General features: G+C 53.2%; 1 protein-coding gene across 3 annotated transcripts; it reads left to right on the forward strand.

The window, feature by feature from the left end:
- The first annotated feature begins 235 nt into the window (after positions 1–235).
- Positions 236–3,611, forward strand: Cryaa (crystallin alpha A). Of its 3 annotated transcripts, none has more exons than XM_059282234.1 (4): positions 236–424; positions 672–758; positions 1,796–1,918; positions 3,264–3,611. In XM_059282234.1, exons 1-4 carry the CDS (start codon positions 236–238, stop codon positions 3,471–3,473), a joined length of 609 nt encoding a protein of 202 aa, XP_059138217.1. In that variant the 3' UTR covers positions 3,474–3,611. The 3 variants fall into 3 exon arrangements, with proteins under 3 accessions (XP_059138217.1, XP_059138218.1, XP_059138219.1); XM_059282235.1 differs by having other exon boundaries at positions 672–740; XM_059282236.1 differs by lacking the exon at positions 672–758.
- The last annotated feature ends 17,546 nt before the right edge of the window (positions 3,612–21,157 follow it).

Below are 21,157 nucleotides of genomic sequence, written 5' to 3' on the forward strand. Positions count from 1 at the left end.
GGCCCCTGCTGCTCAGTGTGTGAGGCTGGGGCTGTGGTGGCGGGTGAGCATCCCAGCTGCTGACAGTGCAGCCTCCCTTCTGAGCTGAGCATAGGCATTTTGGGAAATCCCTTAATACCTCTATTCTGTGCAGGCGTATATAGGGAGGGCCAGAACGCTAGCTCTCCACTGCACTGCCCAGAGGCCCCTGCCTGACTCACTGCCAGCCTTCGGTCCCTGCGTTGCCAAGAAGAACATGGACGTCACCATCCAGCACCCTTGGTTCAAGCGCGCCCTGGGGCCCTTCTACCCCAGCCGACTCTTCGACCAGTTTTTCGGCGAGGGCCTTTTTGAATATGACCTGCTTCCCTTCCTGTCTTCTACCATCAGTCCCTACTACCGCCAGTCCCTCTTCCGCACGGTGCTGGACTCTGGAATCTCCGAGGTAAGATGCAGCCGCGCTGACTCCTTGCTGGTCAGAGGGGTCTCGGCCTTGTCTGGAGGACAGCTAGGGAGCTACTCCTGCCCTGTGCTCTCCTCTAGCAACGTCCCCGACTCTCCCAGCCTCATACCCTGCAGAGGCTGGGTGGGAGCTCACACGCCTAGCTGCCCCAAACTCCCCCATCACTGGGAAAGGGGTCGGAGGAGGAGGAGACCTCCCGAGCCCGACCGCTGTCTTTTCCTCCCATCAGCTCATGACCCATATGTGGTTTGTAATGCACCAACCACATGCTGGAAACCCCAAGAACAACCCCATCAAGGCAAGTGCCATGGCAGAGGCAAGCGTCCTGGGCTGGCCGCTCGCTGTACTTTCTCTTTTTGGTGTGGGGGTGGGACGTACTGCCATGAACCACGGAAAGGAGGGCGGGAGCCTTCTGTAGCCAGCAAAGCTGCAAAGGGGGCTCCCTTCTAGCTTCCCTGATGGCCAAAGAAAGGCCAAAAGGCTATATCCCTTCCTACCCAAGGGATCCGCAGTGCTGGAAGAGTTGAGCCTCCCTTTGCTTTAAAAGAAGGCTCCCAGAGCTGATCCAACCACAGCTCTAGGGCACGAACTGCCCAAATGCAGGCTCTCTCTAGTCAGGGTTGAGGGAGGAGAGTGCAAAAGGCTTGTTCTGGCAGACAGTGGTGCTGTGAAGTTGTTGGTAGCATCGGATTGACAGGCGAGGTAGGCTCCTGGGACTGTGGATATATCAAGGACGTTAGTCCTACCAGCTAGCCAGTTCCTATCTAGCCAAACCCACCAGTCCATGATCAACCATAACCAATCACCTACTTAAAAACTTAATCAACCAGCTACCTCACATGTTAAGTCCCACCCCCCCCCTCATTACCAGCTTAACTTAATCAACAAGCTACTTAACATGCTAAGACCCACCCAACTCATAACTAGCCACTAGGCCATAACCAAACAACTGGTCAGCCTGTAACTAGCCATTTGATGATGATCAGCCAGCCAGCTAACTCATAACCAATAACTTGGACTCTAATCAGCCAAGCTACTCATTTACCAACCAACCATCCTACTATAACTAGTTCTCCAACCTATAACCAATTAGCCAGCCACCCTGTAATCAGTTGGCTGACCCAGCATTGCCCAGTCTTTGGGTCTGGAGTCAGGGGTGATCCTGCCTGTAGGGCCAGGTGAACAGACCCAGCTCCAGGCTTCCTTGGCCTGTGGAAGTAGAGGTGTGACAAGATTGACTGTCGGTTCTGATGGCTTCATCCACCCAGCAGAGATCACACAGCTGTTTGTCTGTCCTTTGTCTCTGGAGCTGGTGGCCCTTTGGGGAGCTCCACACATGGGTTTGGGTTTCAGGTCCGATCTGACCGGGATAAGTTTGTCATCTTCTTGGACGTGAAGCACTTCTCTCCTGAGGACCTCACTGTGAAGGTACTGGAGGACTTCGTGGAGATCCATGGCAAGCACAACGAAAGGCAGGTGAGTTTGGGTGGTATCCCCATTTGTGTGGATACCCCGCTATGTGTCCTGTACCCCTAAGGACACCATGGGAGAATGAACTGGCTCAGCCACTTCTGCTGGGCGGGGGGAGCACATCTTCCTGTGCTAGACTGACCCCTTCCAGGACCACGGAGGTCACTGTCCTCAACCCTGGCAGGGCCAGGCAGCATGAGTGGGGCTCAGGGACGCAGGATGAGGACCCTTGTACTGGGCACAACTCCAGCTGTCCCCCTGGATCTTCTGGATGACAGGGGATTAGAAAGGACCTCGGGAAAGGAGAGCGCTGAAGGGGGCCCCCTCTGAGCCATACTACACATGCAACCCTGACTAGGGAAAGAGAATCCCAAGGACAGAAGAACTGGCATTTATATGCACCAAAAGTTGCCCAGCCCCTGTGGTATCTCAGTTAGTGAGTGACAGTCCTGAGGCTTAAGGAGGTCCCTTGCCAGGCGGGGAAAGCTTCTTTCCCAGGAGTCACCCACCCCAACCCATGGTTCCTGATCATGTGGAGATCCCTCAGGTCTTTGGATTGAGGGAGCCCCAGGCACTGGACCTGGCTACAAGTAGTGCCTCCTGACAGAGCTGGGATTATGCAGGAAGCTCAATGAGGCTGGCTAGGTGTGTCACACCCATGTGGGCCAGATGGCTGAGAGAGCTAGAAGCAAGGTTCTCGGCCCCAATCTTAGTTTCTCTTGGATGGGCTTTTCTGTCAACCTTAGAAGGGCATGGGGGTGAACCAAGCTCCATATGCACTGAAGCCAGGACAAGGCTTCCCTGACCCTCGGCCAGGCTTCAGAGGACTCCTTCTACCTCTTGGCCTTTGCCCCTAAAGATGGAGGAAATTGGGCCCAGAGAGCTGAGTCTGGAGAATTCGGGAGGAAGTGGGTTTTCTGCCTGGCTGAAGCTTTCTGTTGAGTGGGATTGCTGATGCCCTGGTCTTGGGGAGTTCCTGTAGGTCCAAGGGGAGGAGAAGCGGGGAAGAGTACCGAACCAGGGACAGTATAGTTCACTGGAGTTAGGACAGAATCTGTGACAGCCAGTTCCACAGCACAGGCCCTGAGCAGGCCCACTCTCTGTGCTTGGCCTTTGCCAGAGGTCCCTTGGAGGCTTGCTATGATCCCAGGATTTAAGGAGTCGGGTTGCAGCTCTGTAAATCTCATGGTGAAGTGGCTAGGCACTGGTGGTCTGGTCCTAAAGCCCAGCCCCGTGAGACCATCTGGACCCTGGCCACCTTGTGTGGTCTGAGAGGTTCCTTTTCCAGTGTGGGATGGTGGCTATTGCTGCCCCATCACCCCTGACCGTGCTCCTCCCTGGCGGTCCCCAGGATGACCATGGCTACATCTCCCGTGAGTTCCACCGCCGCTACCGTCTGCCTTCCAATGTGGACCAGTCCGCCCTCTCCTGCTCCCTGTCTGCGGATGGCATGCTGACCTTCTCTGGCCCCAAGGTCCAGTCCGGCTTGGATGCTGGTCACAGTGAGAGGGCCATTCCTGTGTCACGGGAGGAGAAGCCCAGCTCGGCCCCCTCGTCCTAAGCAGCCTTGCCTTGGTTGTCCCCTGAGGCCCCTGACCCAGGGGCCACAGCAGAGTCTGCCTTCCCGCCTTCCTTTCTTTCTCTTTGTTCCCTTTCCATTTTCTCAGAGGGTTGAGGGTTTGAGAGAGTGGCTTAGAGAGCTTGGGGTCTTGGCCTGAGGTGCTGCGGCTTCAGGGTGACCCAGGCTCAACACCAGCCGGTTGGAGGGAATGATGGCATTGAACTCTTGAGATGTGACCTGTCCTCCTGGAATGTGGCATCTGAGCTCTGCTCCAAAGGCAGAGTGGGTGGTGGCTAGCCAACTCTGAGAGCCCTCTGCCGAGCCCCTGGATGTGCTGGGCTCCGACTGCCGACTTCTCTCAAGCCCTCTTCCTGAGACTTTCTCTATGTAGTATTGCTCTTGGGGACCCTGGTCACCCATGAGAATGGAGCCCCTGGCAGACAATAAAGAGCAGGTGACAGAAGCAACTTGCAGTCTGGTGTCGTGCTGTCCCCCATTGGGGTGGGTGGGGGGCACCTGGGAGGGTGTAATAGGCAATTCCTGCCTGCCCCGAGAGGGTTTCCGGCATTCTACCCTGTCTCTTAAAGTCCACGGTCCCCTCCGCAGCCAGCTCTGTAGTACTGTGTCCTAACCCATGCTGGAGGTGTCAGGTGCCCTCTCCCCTTCCCTCACCAGAGCAGACATAGGACCTTGAAGTTCATGTCTCCCCAGAGCGGCCTGTTGCTCCCTGTTCAGATCCCAGTGGTGGGGAGGCCTTGTCTGTAGGATCATAGCCTTCCACTAGGGGTGAGGCAGCGGGCAGCAGGTTCTTAGGAGTGGTACTATGGTTACACAGACCTGGCCAGTGCAGCCACGCCCTGCAGATGGCCCAGTACTCAGGAGGTACAATACACACATTGCCCATCACATGCATGACACACACCACAGAGGACACCGCACATCATGCACATGTACGCATATACACATGCCACTCATCCCAAACATACAACATATCACATACACTATGCAGCACACACACAGAGTACTCATGGTACCTGTCACACATACAGAACCCACCAAACACAGCACATACTCCACACACTGCACACTGAACACACATGCCCCACAGCACACATCACTCACCACAGCACAGATCACTTCCACCACATTGAACTTGTATATAATGGCTTTCTCCTGGGAAAGACCTCAGTCATGCCCACTCCATACCTTATCACAGGATATCCACAGGCTGTTCTACCATTTAGTCCACTTGTATAAAGCTGGAGAGTCCCCTGTGGCTGAAATGACTCTCCCAATTTGGGGTTGGTACTGGGAAGTCTTACCCTGAGACCCTCAATCCTCGGCCAGCCTTCAGCTGGACTACCTGGGGCATCCCTTAAGGTCATGAGGGTGGAGTCTTGCATGGTAGGGCTGCAGGCAGGGGACTGAGCTGTCCTTGGATGTCCAAGGCCTTACATCCCTCATAGTGGTTGGTTGGTTGTGTGGGCTGTATTGTGACCATCCAAGATGACCTGGTCCCTTAGAATGAAGATGTCTTTGGGGACAGGATCTTTATGGAGGTGATTAGGATAAAATGAGGTCCCCAGGGTGGCCCTGACCCAACCTGATTGTGTCATTGCAAGAAGAGGAGCGCAGGACTTCCTTCCCTCCCTCCCTCCCTCCCTCCCTCCCTCCTTCCCTCCATCCCTCCCTCCCTCCCTCTCCATCCCTCCACCCCTCCCTCCCTCCCTCCCTCTCTCCTTTTTCCCCTCCTTCCCTCCCTCCATCCCTCTCTCTTTTTCTCCCTCCTTCTCTCCCTCCCTCCATCCCTCTCTCTCTCCCTCCCTCCTTCTCTCCCTCCCTCCATCCCTCTCTCCTTTTCTCCCTCCTTCTCTCCCTCCCTCCATCCCTCTCTCTCCCTCTCTCCCTCCCTTCCTCCCTCTCTCCCTCCCTCCATCCATCCCTCTCTCCTTTTCTCCCTCCTTCTCTCCCTCCCTCCATCCGTCTCTCTCCCTCCCTCCCTTCCTCCCTCTCTCCCTCCCTCCCTCCCTCCCTCCCTCCCTCCCTCCCTCCCTCCCTCTATTCCTTCCCCATGCCGCTTGCTCACTCTCTGCACCCATACCTCTTAATCTTGGGGGCCTTAACAGCTGTAGTTGGTGCTGCTTCACCCTCTGAAATGCTCTGGGATCTTGGGGCTGGGGATCCCCAAGAAACTCCCCTTCTTTTTTTTTTTTTTGGTTTTTCGAGACGGGGTTTCTCTATGTAGCTTTGTGCCTTTACTGGAACTCACTCTGTAGACCAGGCTGGCCTCGAACTCACAGAGATCCTCCTGGCTCTGCCTCCCGAGTGCTGGGATTAAAGGCGTGCGCAACCATCGCCCAGTGAAACTCCCCTTCTTAGAATAGAAAAAACCAGTCCTGGGGTCTAGTTGCCCACTTCTTCTAGGGCTGCCTGTATTTTATGTCTCCTCACCTACTCTCCCTGCCCAGGATTCCAAGTGACTTCATGTCACCATAGCTACTATGGGACCAAGGTCACAAGACACCCTGCAGGCGTAGAGCAGATGGCCATCCTAAGCAGCTTTGGGGATCAGCACTGTCATCCTTGTCCAGGAGGAACTCAGATTTAGCCAGGGACACAGTGAGGCCCGAAGGGAGCAACGGCAAGGCCTGGAAGTCTCTAGAACCCACTTGGGCTCAATTCATAGACTCTATGTGCTTGGGAGTTGTGGCAGGTGACCCTGACCTCTTTGGAGTACTGACGAGGTCTTCTGGATGCTGTCCCAGCAGGAGGCTATGATGACCCAATGTAACATATTGGGTACAGCTGGGTCCACAACTGCACTATGCCCTCTCGGAGTCTGATTAGCAGTCAGAGGATTCCTGGCCTTGGGGCTTCTGTCTTTGCTAGTCTCACAGGCTGTGGGAAGAACTCCTGAGCCATGAGGCTGCCCACTCTCCTCTCTTCTGCTCAACTCTCTTCCACTCATGTGGGACCAGTCCTGATCATATCACATGAATGCTTGCTCCCTTAGATACTGCCTAGCCTGCTGGGCATGCTCAACCCCACCTCCGATTGTCTTCCTCGGTGGTTTGTGTCTGTGGTCTGTCTCTTGGCCTGGCTTTCAGGGTTCCTGTGCCCTGTTTGCACCTGATTTTCTGACTTGACTCCTTGGTTTCCAGAGTATGCTCAGGTCAGAATGGTTCCCCAGACAGGCTCAGGCAGTCAGAGTTTGCACTGTCCACTCTGGGACCCATAGAAGGATGAATTAGCCAGTGCCTCCCAGACAGAACCTCAGAATTGTCCACAGCACTTTTAAAATACATTCCCAGCCTGCCCTTACCCTCCTCATCAGAGTCTGGAGGGCAGAACCCAGGGGTTTGCCTGCTCTATAGTCCTTGCCCAAGGTCAGGCAAGCAGAGGAGATTCTGGAATACCAGAGGGGAATTCTCTAGTAGGGGAGCTTGAGAGAGGAATCTCCCTGGATGCCGCCTTGCTGGCGGTACCTCTCTGTAGTAGCACCTGTTCCCCCTCCACTCAGACACCTGAATGTGGCTGTGGGGTTCCAGAGCGAGAACCATTTGTGAGCCTTTCCTGGAATCCCAGCTGCACCTCAAGCAGCAGTTTCGCCGTCATTGCTATGATCATCACCACTGACCCCTCTGTCATCATCTCCATTATGATCACCACCACAATGATGTCAGTATCATCATTACCACTATGACCACGTCCATTGTCATCATCATCACCATAATGACATCATTACCACCATCACCATTGTCATCATCACCACAATGACAATGTCATCGCAGTTATTATCACCATGATGATGATGTCACCATTATTATCCCTACCACCTTACTGTCGTCATTATCACCACAACGATGACATCATCACCGCTATATCACCATCATCATAACTGAAAGAGTTAAATTCCTCACCTGGGTCTGGCCTGACACCCATGTTTGTTAAAGGATTAAATGAATCTCCCTAAGTAAAGCAGGAGATAAGACATTTGCCTTAGGGACTGTAGGACATGGAAATATAAAGCCTGTCACAGTGGGGTTATAACCTTAGCGATGGTAAAGCATGAGGAAGTAAAATCTGTCACACTGGTGATTAACTCAGGACACCAAATGCTGAGTTAATTGTGCTGCCTGTTCTAACTGGCTGACCCTTAGCTAAACTCTTTTGTAAATGTGCAGTTCTGCTTTTGTGATTTTTGGGGACATTTTGTCTGTCCTGATTGGTTGACCTATGGTTGAACCCCACATCTCTGTATTCCTTACCTATGGTCTATGTATCTCAGTATTGAGCTTGCTCTCTCCTCTTTTAGTGGGGGGTAAGCAGGCCTGGTGCTGTGACGAAGACTTTTCACTTTTACAACGCCACGGCCTCTAACAGAGTCTTTGATCTAAAATGGGGGAAATAACAATAACCACTATCACCACCACCACCACCATCATCACCACCATAGTGTTACCATCATTACCATGACAACATCATCGGTGATACTACCACCATCACGACCGCTCTAATACCATCATCTTTGTCATCACCCCACCAAGATCATATCATCATCACCGTCATCATTATCACTGCCATCACCACCATGATGATGTTATCCCTGCTGTGACACTGTCATCACCTGCGAATGAAAAAGAGAAGCAGAAGGACATGACTACTCCTAAGGAGTTGAGGTTTTTATTATAGATATAAGGGAGAGCTCAGGCACGGGCAGAGACATCTGGGGGAGTTTAAAGTGAACAGGATGGGAAAACTGAACCAGGTCATGTGAGGAGATGGGGAAGGGGAGAGGAGAGAGCCAGGAGACCAGGAGACCAAAAAAGAACCGGTAGCCAAAATGGCTGAGGGAAGGGCATTCCAGCCATTGGGTGGGAGAACCTAGCATGGGGGTGAGGCATGCCAGCCAGGATGATTCTGTAACAAGTACTGGCCAATGCTGAGACAGGCGGGTGGATAGTGTCCGCCTTAATATATCAATAGACACCTCAGTTAGCCATTTGTCCCAGGTTTGAGACTTCACAACCTGATGAGATCATTGCCATCACCACTACTACCAAGGCTATAACAACAACATCATCACCACTAGTACCTTCACTTTCTAGCCCCCTTTCTGTTGTTTTAGTAAAACTCTGGCTAAAAGCAACTTAGGATGGGAAAGGGTTTACTTGGTTTACACTTCCAGGTCCATCATCATTGAGAGAAGTTCCTCATTGAGAGAAGTCCATCATTGAGAGAAGTCCATCACTGAGAGAAGTCCATCATTGAGAGAAGTCCATCATTGAGAGAAATACATCACTGAGAGAAGTCAGGGTAGGAACTCAAGCAGGAACATGAAGCAAAAATCATGGAGGATGTTGTTCACTGACTTGCTTTAAGGCTCACACTTAACTAGCTTTCTTATATAGCCTGGGACCACCTACCCACGGAATACCACCCACAGTGGGCTGGTCCCCCCACTACATTAATTAACAGCTAAGACCATCTCCCACACACATATCCACAGGCCCATCTGATAAAGACATTATTACTCAAATGAAACTGTTCCTCCTATTCCCCCACCCAGGTAATCCTAGGCTCTGCCAAGTTGATAAATAACGCTAACTAAAACAGTCGCCGTGATGATATATCATTTTCACCACCATTACTAGCAGCAGCATGGTGGTATCATCATAGTCCAGAATTACAGCAGTAGTGGGAAACTCCTTAACAGAGGATCTACTGTGTGCCCAGTAGGGTGCTGGTCACACTGGCAACTGGCAGTCTTCATGCAACCTACCTAGAAGCCTGTGACATGGTCACATGTATTGAGTGAGATAATCTTGGCTTAGAAATGGAGTCATTTGCCTTGTGTTGCCTTTTGGTGAAAGTTGGGATGGGATCCACCTCTGACCTCAAATCCAGCACTCTGGATCCCCAGGTGGAAGATTATTACATTATTATTATTATTATTATTATTATTATTATTATTATTATTATTATTTTCGAGACAGGGCTTCTCTGTGTAGTTTTGGAGTCTGTCCTGGATCTCCTTCTGTAGACCAGGCTGGCCTCACAGAGATCTGCCTGGCTCTGCCTCCCAAGTGCTGGGATTAAAGACGTGTGCCACCACCGCCTGGCCCCCAGGTGGAAGATTATTAGAGTGTCACAGAAATTCTGCAGGCTGGGATCTGTGGGGAAGGGTGGCAGATACTGGTCCTGTTCTGTTCAGGGCTTGTTTTGTGGCTGCAGGCTGGTTTATCAGCCCCTCTGAAATACCAGATTTCCCTGTTAGTTTCAACGGGCCTCATCCTCACAGACTTTTGTCTACTAATCACTGGTGTGTCACAGTCTTACCACCAGGTGGCAGCAGAGGCTTGCCTCAAAGTCAAGCCCTTGGCCGGCACTGACTCATGAACACTAGCCTTAAGGGTCACCTTCACTGATCCAGGCAACAGGGAGCAGCCTCAGTAAACATCCGCAGGGTCTGGCTCTGGGGGGGCCTCTGCCTGTGTGACAAGGAACTGTAGGCCATCAGGGAGCCTGAGCTAGAGACACACAAAGGCCCTGTTGGGGCCAGTTGTGTTTCCCTATAAAGAGCCTGTTGGAACAATCGTTCGAAGGAGAGGTCACTAAACACAAGCCAGCACCGTGCTGCTCTGCTGCGGCCCCTGCGCACAATGACGCGAGCTGTGAGCCGGCTGGGCCCCAGGGGTAACAGCTTCTCCCTGGGAAGCCTCTGGCAGAGACTGTCAGAACACTTCCTTCCGGCCACAGCTGCAGAGACCCGTGTGGGGGCTGGGACGCTGGGAGAGAAGGGCTTAAGTGTCGGGCTCAGAAGACACAGGTGTTGAGCTCACACAGCCTGGCTCTGCTTGCGGTTGCCGGCAAGGACAATGGGCCCAGGGACCTATGCGTCCACGTGGGACAGTCCCAGCTTAGAAGGCACGAAGGGGGTGTTGTAGGCTAGGCTCAGGGTCTGCTCCAGGATAGCATCCTGTTCTGCAGGGTAGAACTCCCCACCCCTACCCCGTCCCCCCACGCCCACCGCACCCCTGCATTCTCCACTTCAGGATGCTTGAGAGGGAGCCTCCTTCAGGCTGGAGGCCCAGCAAGGTGTTGGCTCAACCCTAGGCTGTAGCTGTCAGGAGGTCCCTCAGCCTCTGTGCCTCCCCCTACCTCCTCACCCCCCCCCCATTTCTACCCCATCCACCCCCATGCCCCACCCAGCCAGGCTGCTGTTGTTAGTTGAGAGGCCAGGAGCCCCAAGGACGTGTGATTTCTTCCAAGATTCTTCTTCCAAGATTCCTGGCTGAGGATTGAGTTTACAGAAGAGGCAGACAGACCACAAACCCATGTGTGCAGGCTGTCACCATTAGAATAGAACAGAAGGGAAAACACACACGCAGGCACACGTAAGTCATGCTGCAAGCATGCATGAATACACAGGCAGGCACACATGTGCAAACACACACACACACACACACACACCCCACAGCCACACTTGGGCCTCTGTTATCTGCCTCATTGTGTTAGCTTCCTTCTGGGCCTGATTTGTACTTGAACTCGAAGCATACAATCACACGGATTTGATTTCCGTTTTTCTGCTGAGGAAAATACCTCTTGCTTATGTTCAAGGGCATCTGAAGGCCACTGGGGAGGAGGGGCTGTGTGGAGTTGGGAAATGACTCCTTTATTCTGCACTTAGCTGTAAGCCCCACGCCTCTGCCCCCAGCGTGATCAAGAACTCCAGTTAAAAGGTTGTCTGGGTCAGAACCCAACTCACAAACCCGGCTCGCCAGCATCGCAGAGTGCTGATATGCAGAGAGCTGAGGGGGACGGGGACACGGTTGCACATGAAACCTGAAAGGCCAGGTGAGAAGAAGGGTGTGTCGACTTCAGAAGTAAGATACATTTTTTGGAGGCTAGGAGACTACCCACAGGTATAGACGATGTCCCTGAGTTACCCTGCCATTGCCTTTGGGGTTGTGCATACACTATTGTGCCTGTCCTCCCCAGGAAGCCCCGGCTGTCAGAGGGCAGATATCAACACACTTTAATGGTGGAGAAACTGAGACCTAGAAATGTCTAGGCTGGAGGGCAGCAGGCTGGGCCATGGTCCAGCCTTCAGCAGGCCAAACCGTGAGCACACACACAGTGGTTCATGAAGCAAAAGGTTCTGAGTTTCGCTATTCTCTAAAAGGAAAATGATTATTTTATCATTTTATGTGTTTGGGTATTTTACCGGCATCACACATGTACTTGGGACTGGCAGAGGCCAAAACGGGGTGTTGGATCCTCTGGAACTGGAGTTGCAGGTGGCCGTAAGCTGCTGTGTGAGTCCTGGAAATCGAACCCGGGTCTTCTGGAAGAGCAGCGAGTGCTTTTAACCACGGAGGCACCTTTCCAGCCCCAGTTCCTTCATTCTTGGTGAGAAAATTTCATGATTTATTCAGTAAATTGAAATGAATGATGGGTGATGCACTTTAAAAAAAAAAGTCAACAAACCAGGAAAGCAGCCCAGCCTGTTTCCCAGCCTCATAATCCTTTGCAGAGCTGACTGCTTGAGGCCGTCAGCAAGGGGCCACCCACTTCTGATTCCCAAGGGCTGAGCTGCACTCGGATGTGCGAAAGCGTGTGTTTCTGTTTCTATGGTAACCCACAGTGCACGCCCACAGATGACCCCTGTTTAGTGGCCATCCATGAGTCACCTGTTAATGAGCTCAGGGCATTAGCCCAGGATACTGCCACCTTCTGGCCCTAACACTTGTTCCGGGAACCAGGAAATGTGAGAGAGCTTCCCAGGGGGGACAGGCACTCTGCCATTAGGGATCAGGCTTCCGGTCTTTCCAGGAAGAAAGCATGACCTCAAACAGTATTCAGGGTCCCTGCCACTCCCCCACATTCCCACCATAAGGCCGAGTGAAAAGGTGGCTTTGGCTGGTCCTGAGCCCTGGAAGGGAGGCAGAGCTGAAGGACTGGGTTGGAGGGGGTCATTTGGGAGTCCCCAGAGTGTGCATGGTTTCTGGGTACGTCTTCAGAGGAAGATAAGGGGAAGTGGGAGGGGCTTATATTAGTTGGCACTAGGGCTAAGGATGTGGCTTAGTTGGTAGAGTGCTTGTCTAGCTAGCATACATGAGGCCCTGGTTTCATCCCCAGTGTCTCATAAACCCAGACTGCTAGTACATGCCTGTAATCTTTTGGGAGAAAAGCAGGAAGGTCAGAAGTCAAGGTCATCCTCTGCCACGTAGAGAATTGGAAGCTAGCCTGGGCTACCTGATCAAAAGGAAGGGAGTGAGGCAGGAAGGCACACCCTTACCAAACCTCAGCCTTCTCCGTGCAGGCCTCTTGGCAGGCGATGGGAAACTGAGTCAAGCGAGGGTCCTTGTGGTCAGATTCCCAAAGGTTCTTGGGAGTCAAGGATGCCTGAGGTGGTGGCTGGAGGCTTGGTTTGACCAAGAAATGCAGAGCAGGGACGCAGGGTCCCAACTTTTCATGCAGGATGAGAATGGATGTCCTTGGAGTTTTGCAGGTGGTAAGAATGGAGCGAGCATGCCTGGGTTCCGCATTGTTCTATGAGGAGGGAGGAACAGAGTTGACAGGGAGGCAGCACTGGGAAAGGAGTGGAGCCAAGCTGTTGCTGCTGCTGCACTTGCCTATTCAGAGCCTTGCCTTCCCTGTAGGGCAGCAGTCATGGTCCTAGGGAGGTGAGGGTGAATGGCATATGGCGTCACAGCTACCACAGCCACACATCCTCTGTGCCTATCATACCACTTGAACCAGACTGGACAAGGCCACCTTTGGGGGGACTGTCCTAAGTAGGTTTCATTTGCTGGTGGAGGAGAGGGTTGATTTCAGTTTACAGCTGTGACCTTTCATGAAGGGAAGTCAAAACAGAAACCCAGAGGCAGGAGCTGATGCAGAGGCCATGGAGGAGTGCTGCCTGCTGGCTTGCTCCCCATGGATTGCTCGGCCTGCTTTCTTATAGAACCCAGGACCACCAGCCCAGGGTGATCGCACCCACAGTAGACTGGGCCCTTACATCAATCATTAACCAAGAAAATGCCCTACAGGCCAGCTGATGGAGGTGTTTTCTCAGCTGGTCCCTTGTGATCGCCTTGGCGGCACATATACTAAAATTGGAACAAGATTCCCTCTTCCCAGATGACTCGAGAGTGTGTTAAGTGGACAAAAACCCACCAGCACAGATGGGGAGACACTGGCCCTTCTGGACACCAAGAAGACACGGGAAGCTCAGCCCCAAGGCTGTCGGGGAACTTACACCATGTCCCGTGGCTGTGAATTTGCCTTCTCCACTCTTCGCATCCACACTGCTCCGGGCCTGCCCTTCGGTGAGAGTCACCCGGGTCTGCTGAACTGCAGGACTGCCCTCACACATGTTGGGGGTAGCCAAAGACTGCTTGTAGCCAGCTTCTGTGGTAACACAAACACGCTAGGTAGGGCAGTCTCCATTCTCCAGCTGGCTGCTGCTGCTGGTCACCCTAGAGCTCTTGGGTCTAGTGGGATGACGGGCATCCAGGCTTGCAGTTTCTCTCCCTCTGCACTGGCTGGTTTTGTGTGTCAACTTGACACAAGCTGGAGTCATCAGAGAGGAAGGAGCCTCAGCTGAGGAAATGCCTCCTTGAGAGCCAGCTGTAAGGCATTTTCTCATTTAGTGCTCAATTCGGGAGGGCCCAGCCCATGGTGGGTGGGGCCATCCCTGGGCTGGTGGTCCTGGGTTCTATGAGAAAGCAGACTGAGCAAGCCATGGTGAGCAAGTCAATAAGCAGCACCCCTCCATGGCCTCTGCATCAGCTCCTGCCTCCAGGTTCCTGCCCTGCTTGAGTCCCTGTCTTGACTCCCTTCAGTGATGGACTATAATGTGAAAGTGTGAGCTGAAGAAACCCTTTCCTTCCCAACTTGCTTTTTCGTCATGGTGTTTTAATGTAGCAATAGGAAACCCTGACTAAGACACCAACCACCACATAATCTGGGCCATGTCCTTTGCATGGGCCTGAGGGTGACCAGGAGGGGCTCCCTAGGGTCTCTTGGGGGGGGCTAGTCTCTCTCTCAGGCTGGGTCTTCTTTTCTTTGAGCTTAGGGACAGCCAGGTGACCTCGGTCAGACACTGGAAAGAAATCCTGAGGACTCTATCATGAGGTGGCAGGTCTGGGTTCTGTAGGTGAGATATAGTGGCCACAAGGAGAGGGGGCCTGAGTCAGTATGCAGCCAGCTTGGGGAGGCCCTTGGAGTGAGCCTCTCAGGGGATAAGGGGTACAAGCTTGGGAGCCCGACTCTCTGCCTAGCGGTCGGTCTCTGAGAGGATCCTGGAGATGGAAGCCACCAGGAGTGGTCCCATGTCAGCTCCTGGCCTGAGGCAGCTGTAGCCAGCACACTTGCTGCTATGGCCTCCCATTACAGGGCTTTGTACCTCATGGGTGGCAGTGGGCCTCTTGGCCAGCGGCTCCTTGAAGAGACACCCAGGCTCTTTGTCTGTGACTCTGTCTCCGGGGGCTGTGGCAGTGGGAGAAGTCTGTGTAGTTGGCTTTTGGGAGGAGAGGCAGGATCTCCTGCAGCAGAAGGGGACTGGCCATGAGGATGAGGATGAGAAGCAGCTGGTCTCTGTGGGGATGCTGGGGCCTGTGTTGTCCTTATGGGATCAAGTCGCAGGTTGGCGGCCCAGGCCTTTGGTCTCAGTTTTCACATCTGCAACATGGGCCTGGCTCTGACTTGAGGAGCCTGCTTGTGACCTCAGAGATGGCTGAGGGCCCCATTCTGGAAGCCCACAGTTGGCGTCCAATACCTCATCACTCTGGGGGCTGTGTGCTCTACCGAGCATACACCATACCTTTACCGGTGGAACCCAGGGATGAACCAGGCCAACCTTTCTTCCGTGAGAGGCCCCTTTCCAAGACTCCCAGGGACCCAAAAGGAAACATTTTGTCTCCCTCCCCAAGTCTGAGTAGGATGAGGCCTTCCATGCCCAACACCTCCATGTTCCCATCTCATCTGGGGAGGAGGGAGCCTGTGAGTGGATCTTCAGGGCCAATGAAATTGGGTTCTTTGTCTTCCCTGCCCTCAGCTGGCCACAGGCTCTGCCACCCCAACCTACCCAGTCCTCTGCAGGACAGATCCCCCTCCTCCTGCTCCCTTCACTGGAAGGCCCCCATGTGAGGAAGGCTGTCTTCATAGCTCGTGTTCTTAGGGTTGTGTGCAGAAGCATTTTTGCCTGCCAGCCCCTTCCTAGGAAAGCGTCGTTCCTCCCAGGCAGGGACTAGATCTGCCTAATTTTCTGCCTAATCTTCTCCAGGACTTCCAACAGCCTGGCGCTGAACAGGGACTCTGCAAACGCTACAGGGTGAATGGACAAATAAGGAGGCAGTCAGCGCACGAGGTCATGTTCAGCCACTACCTCACAGCCTCCCCAGCCACCATCTCCTTCCCATGTTGTCCCTGTCCCCCACAACCTGCACCCCTGGCTTGGCAGTTTTTTTTTAGCTCTAGTTGAACATTAGCTTCACCAAGGAAGCCTTGAAGCTGCAGACAGGACCCCTCCTCCCATTTGGCTGTGGTCTGGAGGGTCTTTCCACGTGGGTCTCTCAGGCGTAGCCAATGTTTCAGCCTAAGGGTTTGGGTTCTCACTCATTTCAATTCTCTACCTATCAGAGGGGACTTTGGGTTACTTGGCAGATCTCATCACAGCTACTCACCCTTGAGTGTGAATTGGTGGAAGGACACGCTTATTTTATGGGGTAGTCCAGGTGACTTCGAGAAAACAGTCCTGGGGACACGTCTGGGTGAAGGGAGGGTGATCTGCGTGTGAGAAGAGATAGCGTTGTGGAAGGTGGGAAGGGTTTGTTCCTTGTTCTGGGGGACTCTGAAGGCCAATGTTAGAGAAAGGCCTGACTTAGGACATGTCCCCCAGGGGAGAGCTGGGTCTCCAACCTCCTGTCTGGCTCAGGAATCAGGTGTATAATCACCGGGTGACATTTGGGTTAGCGACAGGAGGAGCTCACTGGCTCACTTTAACCCAGGGTACCCAAAGTGACCTCACCCATGGCCGACCTTCTCAGTGACCTGTCTCTGGGGCCCTTGGAGCTAGCCTCGCACTAGTGACATTAGTGACATTATCCTAGGAGTCAGAAGGACTCCCCCAACTGCAGGAGGATGGTGCCCTGGGTTGGCACAAAGTCCCTGGGTGGCTCTAATGCCTGCTGGGCATGGAACTCTGACTGGGAAATTGGCACTGTTGTTCCTCTCTGTAGAAGAGGGGAGCGAGGGTCATGGGTGGAGCTGGCACCATGATACCTGGGGCCAGAGCCAACTGCACTGGGTGGCTGCTGTCAAGAGAAGCCCCCCTTCCTCCTGATCTCATCAGGTTTCCAGGACCCCCAATCAGCACGCTTGGGCCTGGGGTCATGCCTTTAGAGGTGGTGACCTTGAGCAGGTCACAAGGTCACTGTCAGGAGGAAGAAGCTTGGCATGAGAGGAGTCTTCATTTTGTGTCAAAGGGACAGCATTTACTTCGCATTGAGAAGTGACAGAGGAGGCTGGAGAGATGGCTCAGCTGTTAAGAGCACTTGACTGCTCTTCCAGAGGTCCTGAATTCAATTCCCAGCAGTCACGTGGTGGCTCTCAACCATCTGTAATGGGAACTGACTCCCTCTTCTGGTGTGTGCATGAAGAAAGAGCACTCACATACATAAAATACATGAATAAATAAATCTTAAAAAATAAAAGTCACAGAAACACCAGGAAGACTGGATTCCAGCATTTAAAAATGCAGCACAAATGTTCTTATCTCTAGGTTAATAATTTTGCAGAGGCCACCGACTTCCAGGGCACAGGGCCCTCTGTCCTGTCTCTGGAGCGGGTGACAGATAGAGCTGCTAGGCCTCCAGTCTGCATGTGAGGTGAGCTAGAGGGCATAGGAAGGGCGTCAGAGGCCAGGCCATGGATGAGTCTGGCATGGCCTAGCCAGGCTGAGCAGGGGCGAATCTGCTGGGCAGAGCATCTAGTCCAGCTGGAGCTTAGATCCACAGCAGCTAGCTCAGCCAGGATGCTATGTTGGGGTGTGTGGAGTCCCCGGGGCTGGGGTTAGGGTTAGGCTGTGGGCCCTGGATGACCAGCTGGCCACCTTCTAAAAGGCTTAGTGCCCACAGGAGGAAGCGTGGCAGTGAGGAAGGAACAAGGCTCTTGTCTCATGAGGCTGTTGGCTCCTGTAAGTAGAACTAACTGCCCTTTGACAAGCAGGGCTAAAAGATGAGCATCTTGCCCTCAGACAGCCCAAGACGCAAAGCTTAGGCAGCAACCGGGATCTGGGTGTGGAAAGAACAAACTTCATTTTCCACCCCACCACCCCCTAAACAGCACCACCCTGGAGATTAGGAAGGGCCCTGAAGTCCTGTAGTGCTGAGACCTGGCTCCCAGTACCACCAAGGCTGCTGCTGGATTTCACATGGCCGACAGGGGGCGCCTTCTACCCAGTTCCGGGCCCAGAGCTGCTGCTGGCTCTTCTCCTCCCCCAGGACTCATCGCCCAAGCCGCCTCAGCTGTGCTAAGGTTGACTCACAAAGGTGGGCCACTGGCCTGCTGGGAGGGAAGAGCGGGAGGATGTGGGGGAGGATGTGGGGGAGGACTCGGGTGGATGACAAAGTAGGATGGGGTGAAACAAGGGGTGAAGCAGCTTCGTTCCTCTTGGTCACCCTTCCTAGGTCAGGTCACGACCCCACCGGGGAAAGGGGCCCTCCCCACCACCAGCAAAAGCTCTTTGGTGCCCACGCTGTGACTCAAACGTGTGCATTGAATGTCACCGTGACACCAACAAGACAAGAATAACTCGGGTTTGAGGAGCAGTGACCTCATTCATTCCCCGCCTCCCTCCGGCTGGCACCAGGCCAAATTGCCCACTGCTTTGGGCTTCAGTTTCTCCGTATCTTTCCTGGGGACTCCAATCCTCAGTGACAGGGCTGTTGAGGGGATAGGCGGCATTCAGCCGGATAATAATGATCAGGAGGCCAAGGATGGAGGGGGACACAGACTGGCGGTGGGAAGTTCCAGGGACCCACCAGTGAGAGTACGACATGACCTCTATGTCTTTCCTTTGCTGACTTACACATGTTCTTAGATCCCATGTCCCTGCAAGTGTAGAGGCCCTCAATCCAAGGCCCATGATAGTGCTGTAAGTGGGACCTCGTCCCCACGGGTCCCCTACTGTGCCCTGCCTCCGCTTCTTGCTGGTGGCAGACAGACAGGAGCAGGGTTGAGTTGGTACAGTAGACACAGGCACATGCACACACCCACCACACAGGCTGCAGACTGTGGATAAAAGTCGGGGGTAGGGTGGGAAGGTGTCTCCGCACAGAAAAATGGAAGTCATCTGGTATGGTGAACTGAGGCCAGCTTGTCAAGACACAGACTGCTGCTCAGCAGGGTTGTCATAGTTCTCACAGCAGGAGATGAGACCAGGCCTTTGTGTCTACCTGTGCCTGGGGTCCTGAGCATCTACAGCGTGTGTGTGTGTGTGTGTGTGTGTGTGTGTGTGTGTGTGTGTGTGTATTCATATGTAGATTTCCGAAGCACTGCATACAATGTGTAGGCATATGTGAACACAGGCCCACAAGTGTATGCATGTATGCAGGGTGTATGTGTGTAAGTGTTGATGCAGCAACATGTTTAGGGATAGCGTGCACGCCTGTGTGTGTGCCTGTGCTGGGGTATGTGTGCTCCCTGTGGGCAGAAGTGCATTTGTTTTGCCACCATGGCACTGGCATTCACAGCTCTGGGCAGAGAGGTTTTGTAACCTGGGTTTCATGGGGTGCATCTGCAGCTCCTGGGTCCTCTGAGTGGAGACAGGAGGGAAGGTGGCCGTGGTTGACTCCCTGCTTCAGTCTGCGCTGGCTACAGGAATGCATCACTGCACTTAATGTTAACCACAACTCCGGAAGGGAAGCGCTACCGGACTTGGAAGAGGGCATTTGGCAGAGGGGTGCTCACTATGTGAGTCGCCAGGATTTTGGGGTGCCTCTGCATGCCTGTAAGGCTGTGGTTGCTTTTTCCTGGGGCCTTCCTGTACTCTGCTCCTTCTTTGTTTGATTATTTTGGATTGAGACAAGGTCTCCCTACTATGTAGCTCTAGCTGTCCTGGAACTCACTATGTAGACCAGGCTGGGGTTTAACTCACAGAGATCCTCCTGCCTCTGACTCTCAAGAGCAGGGATTAAAGGCATGTGCTACCATACCTGACTTCTGCACTCTGCTCTTGATCCACCCTGCCCCTAGTCTATAGGGGTTTTGGAACCTAATCCCCCTGACCATGCAGGAGGCTCCACCATGCTCCACCATGCTCCCTTCAGCTTGTGTCCTATGTGCCCTTTGAGACTGATGACCCAGAGCCAGGAGTGGCCCTGTCAGCCTTGCCAGAGGCCAGCTGCTGCCCAGAAAGAGGCCCATGATTGTTTTGTTCACCCTTAAGCTCATTTCTGCTCCTGGCAGAGCCTCCTCAGCAGCCCCTGGGTACAGAGGACACCCATGTGCCTCAGAGGGACATAGAGTGTGTTCTTGAAGCAGGCAGGCCCTTGGTAGCTTCAGCCATGGGTTGCCCCTTTTTATCCCCTGGCCCTTCATCTCCTCCCAAGAAAACCATTGCCTGTACTGGTTCATGTGTCGGTTCCTGTATGTGTGAGCTGTGTAAGCTGAGAGAGCCTGATGGGGACCAGAGATCTCTTGGCTCCACCTCCTCCTGTAGGACAGGCTAATGATTCCTAGCACAGGAGACCGTTGCCATGAGCAGCAAAGAGGCAAAACATTCCCCACACTTAGACCATGCCTCAGAGTAAGTCATCGTCAACTGTGGCATCATCACCATCTACTCTATTGTTACTATCTCTGTCTCCATGACCAACACCATCACCATCCTCCTCCTCCTCATGTCAGCATCAACACCTACACCATGCCACCACCACCATCATCAGCCACCACTGCCATCACCCTCACATTGGCATTTTCATCACCACCATCACCATCATTACCATCGTTGTCTTTCAATTGGCCTCATCATCGCAGTCATCATGGTTGTTACCATCACCATCGTCACTGTTGTTACCATCAGTACCACTGCCAACATGACTGTTGTCCCCCTCATCCCAGCCATGGTTTCCCTAGTTCACACTATTCCCACCATCATCCCCATCATCTCCTTACCCATCGTTGTCCTCCCCATCATCCACCATAATTGCTGTCATCATTTATTTTTCCACATCGCCATCATTGACAGAGAGATAGCCAAAATGCTTAGGCACACACACACACACACACACACACACACACACACACACACACACACAAGAGACTGTAAGAGGTGACAAGTGCCCTATACAGTCTGGGTGGTGGCAGACATAAATGGGTGGAGATGGAGGAGGAGGAGGGGACATAGCTTGGGAAGCAGATTCCAATGGTGTGTGTATCTGCATGTGTGTGCTGTGTGCTTGTTTATCCTATGTATGTCTTGTGTGTGTGTGTGTGTGAATGGTGTATACCTCCTCATGTATATGCTGTGTTTAATGAGTGTCTATCTTCAGTATGTGCTGTGTGTATGTGTGTGTTTATTGCATGTATCTATGGACAGGCTCTGATGTCCAGACACTTGGTCTTGAGGGGAAGCGGCCTCCCTGGGGGTTTTTGGGTGTTGAGTGCCCAGTATA

This window comes from Peromyscus eremicus, chromosome 16_21, assembly GCF_949786415.1.
Source record: "Peromyscus eremicus chromosome 16_21, PerEre_H2_v1, whole genome shotgun sequence".
NCBI classification, from domain to species: domain Eukaryota; kingdom Metazoa; phylum Chordata; class Mammalia; order Rodentia; family Cricetidae; genus Peromyscus; species Peromyscus eremicus.

What these genes read in the sequence shown, in the direction of transcription:
- Cryaa (XM_059282234.1), top strand. Translation starts at nt 236, where the DNA reads ATGGACGTCACCATCCAGCACCCTTGGTTCAAGCGCGCCCTGGGGCCC. An exon ending in TGGACTCTGGAATCTCCGAG is followed by an intron (nt 425 to 671) that starts GTAAGATGCAGC and finishes TCCTCCCATCAG; the next exon opens with CTCATGACCCATATGTGGTT. An exon ending in AGGCAAGTGCCATGGCAGAG is followed by an intron (nt 759 to 1,795) that starts GCAAGCGTCCTG and finishes TTTGGGTTTCAG; the next exon opens with GTCCGATCTGACCGGGATAA.